General features: G+C 42.1%; 1 protein-coding gene across 2 annotated transcripts in view; it reads right to left on the bottom strand.

The window, feature by feature from the left end:
• The window catches only part of Efcab3 (EF-hand calcium binding domain 3), a 44,116-nt gene that overhangs the window by 9,664 nt on the left and 33,189 nt on the right, over positions 1-1,263 (bottom strand). For both annotated transcript variants that reach the window (XM_029546472.1, XM_021213810.1), the window contains one exon: positions 639-710. In XM_029546472.1, the coding sequence (XP_029402332.1) occupies positions 639-710 (72 nt within the window). The remainder of the gene's footprint in view (positions 1-638; positions 711-1,263) is intronic.

Below are 1,263 nucleotides of genomic sequence, written 5' to 3'. Positions count from 1 at the left end.
TCTCTCTCTCTCTCTCTCTCTCTCTCTCTCTCTCTCTCTCTCTCTCTTTCTTTCTTTCTTTCATAAAAGGAATGCTTTTGGAAGTACTGCATGTGCTTGGCTAAGAACTAAAAACACTATGAAAGGAAGACAAGGGGCTGTAGAGATGGCTCAGTGGTGAAGAGCATGATTACTGTTCCAGAGGACCTGGGTTCGATTCCCAGCACCCATGTATACCGACAACCATTTGCAATTGTAGTTCTAGGAGATCTGACACAGACATATAAGGCAAGATAACCATACACAAAAGATAAAAATAGATTTTAAAATATTAAAGAATAAAGGAAAGCTGAAGTTTTCTGCATCTATCACTTTTTTTGTTCTCATTGGAGACAGAGCAGTGTCCCTGCCGGAGGGCGGGGGCTGCATGACTTATTTAACCTGCAATTCTGATACTCAGTTTGTCTGACCCATGCAAGAAAAAAAAGCACATTCTGGGCTCTACATTCTTGATTTGTCTGACTGCACGGCTAAGGAATAGTGTTTTCTGTGCAGGGGGCAGGGCTGTCCAACCTTTCTAAGTGACGTCATCTATCTTCTAAGTGACATCATCTATGTCCTAAGTGACATAATCCATCTTCTAAGTGACATCTACTCACCCACAGCCTTGAGGAAGAGTTTCTTATCTGTCAGCACATTTATAAAATCTGAGAAGTTGATCTTACCGTCCCCTGCAACAGGAATACAATCTCAGAACAAGAATGTCTCTAAACTTTATACCTTATATTAAATACATAACTTAGATATAGAGGAGGGAGGGAGGGCGAAAGCTTGTTATGTATAGCTTAGATGTGCTGCAAACTTGTCTCCTGCCTCAGCCTCAGTTTGTTGAGATTCCACGTGTCTGCTACCATGCTGAGCTGGGATGCATTTTAATTATTTAACATATGCTAAGTATAGAAGTACCCTGAGCCACCTAACACTTAAAATCAGCATACTTGGGGATGGAAAGAGGCTTAGGTAAGCTTTGGTTTCCTTTCTGTTCTCCTTAAAGAGATTATTTTCATAGTGCCTCCTGATGTAGCCGTGCTGGTCTTAAATTTATAACCCTCTTATTTATTTCAGTCTTCATAACTTGTTATTACTAGAATCAAAGTATTCTATAGCCAACAGAAGCAATGCTAAGGTATAAGGCAGAGGCAGAGGCAGAGGCAGAGGCAGAGGCAGAGGCAGAGGCAGAGGCAGAGGCAGAGGCAGAGGCAGAGGCAGAGGCAGAGGCAGAGG

Source organism: Mus pahari, chromosome 14 (genome assembly GCF_900095145.1).
Source record: "Mus pahari chromosome 14, PAHARI_EIJ_v1.1, whole genome shotgun sequence".
In the NCBI taxonomy this organism is placed as follows: domain Eukaryota; kingdom Metazoa; phylum Chordata; class Mammalia; order Rodentia; family Muridae; genus Mus; species Mus pahari.
This window is presented reverse-complemented; position numbering and strand designations above follow the sequence as displayed.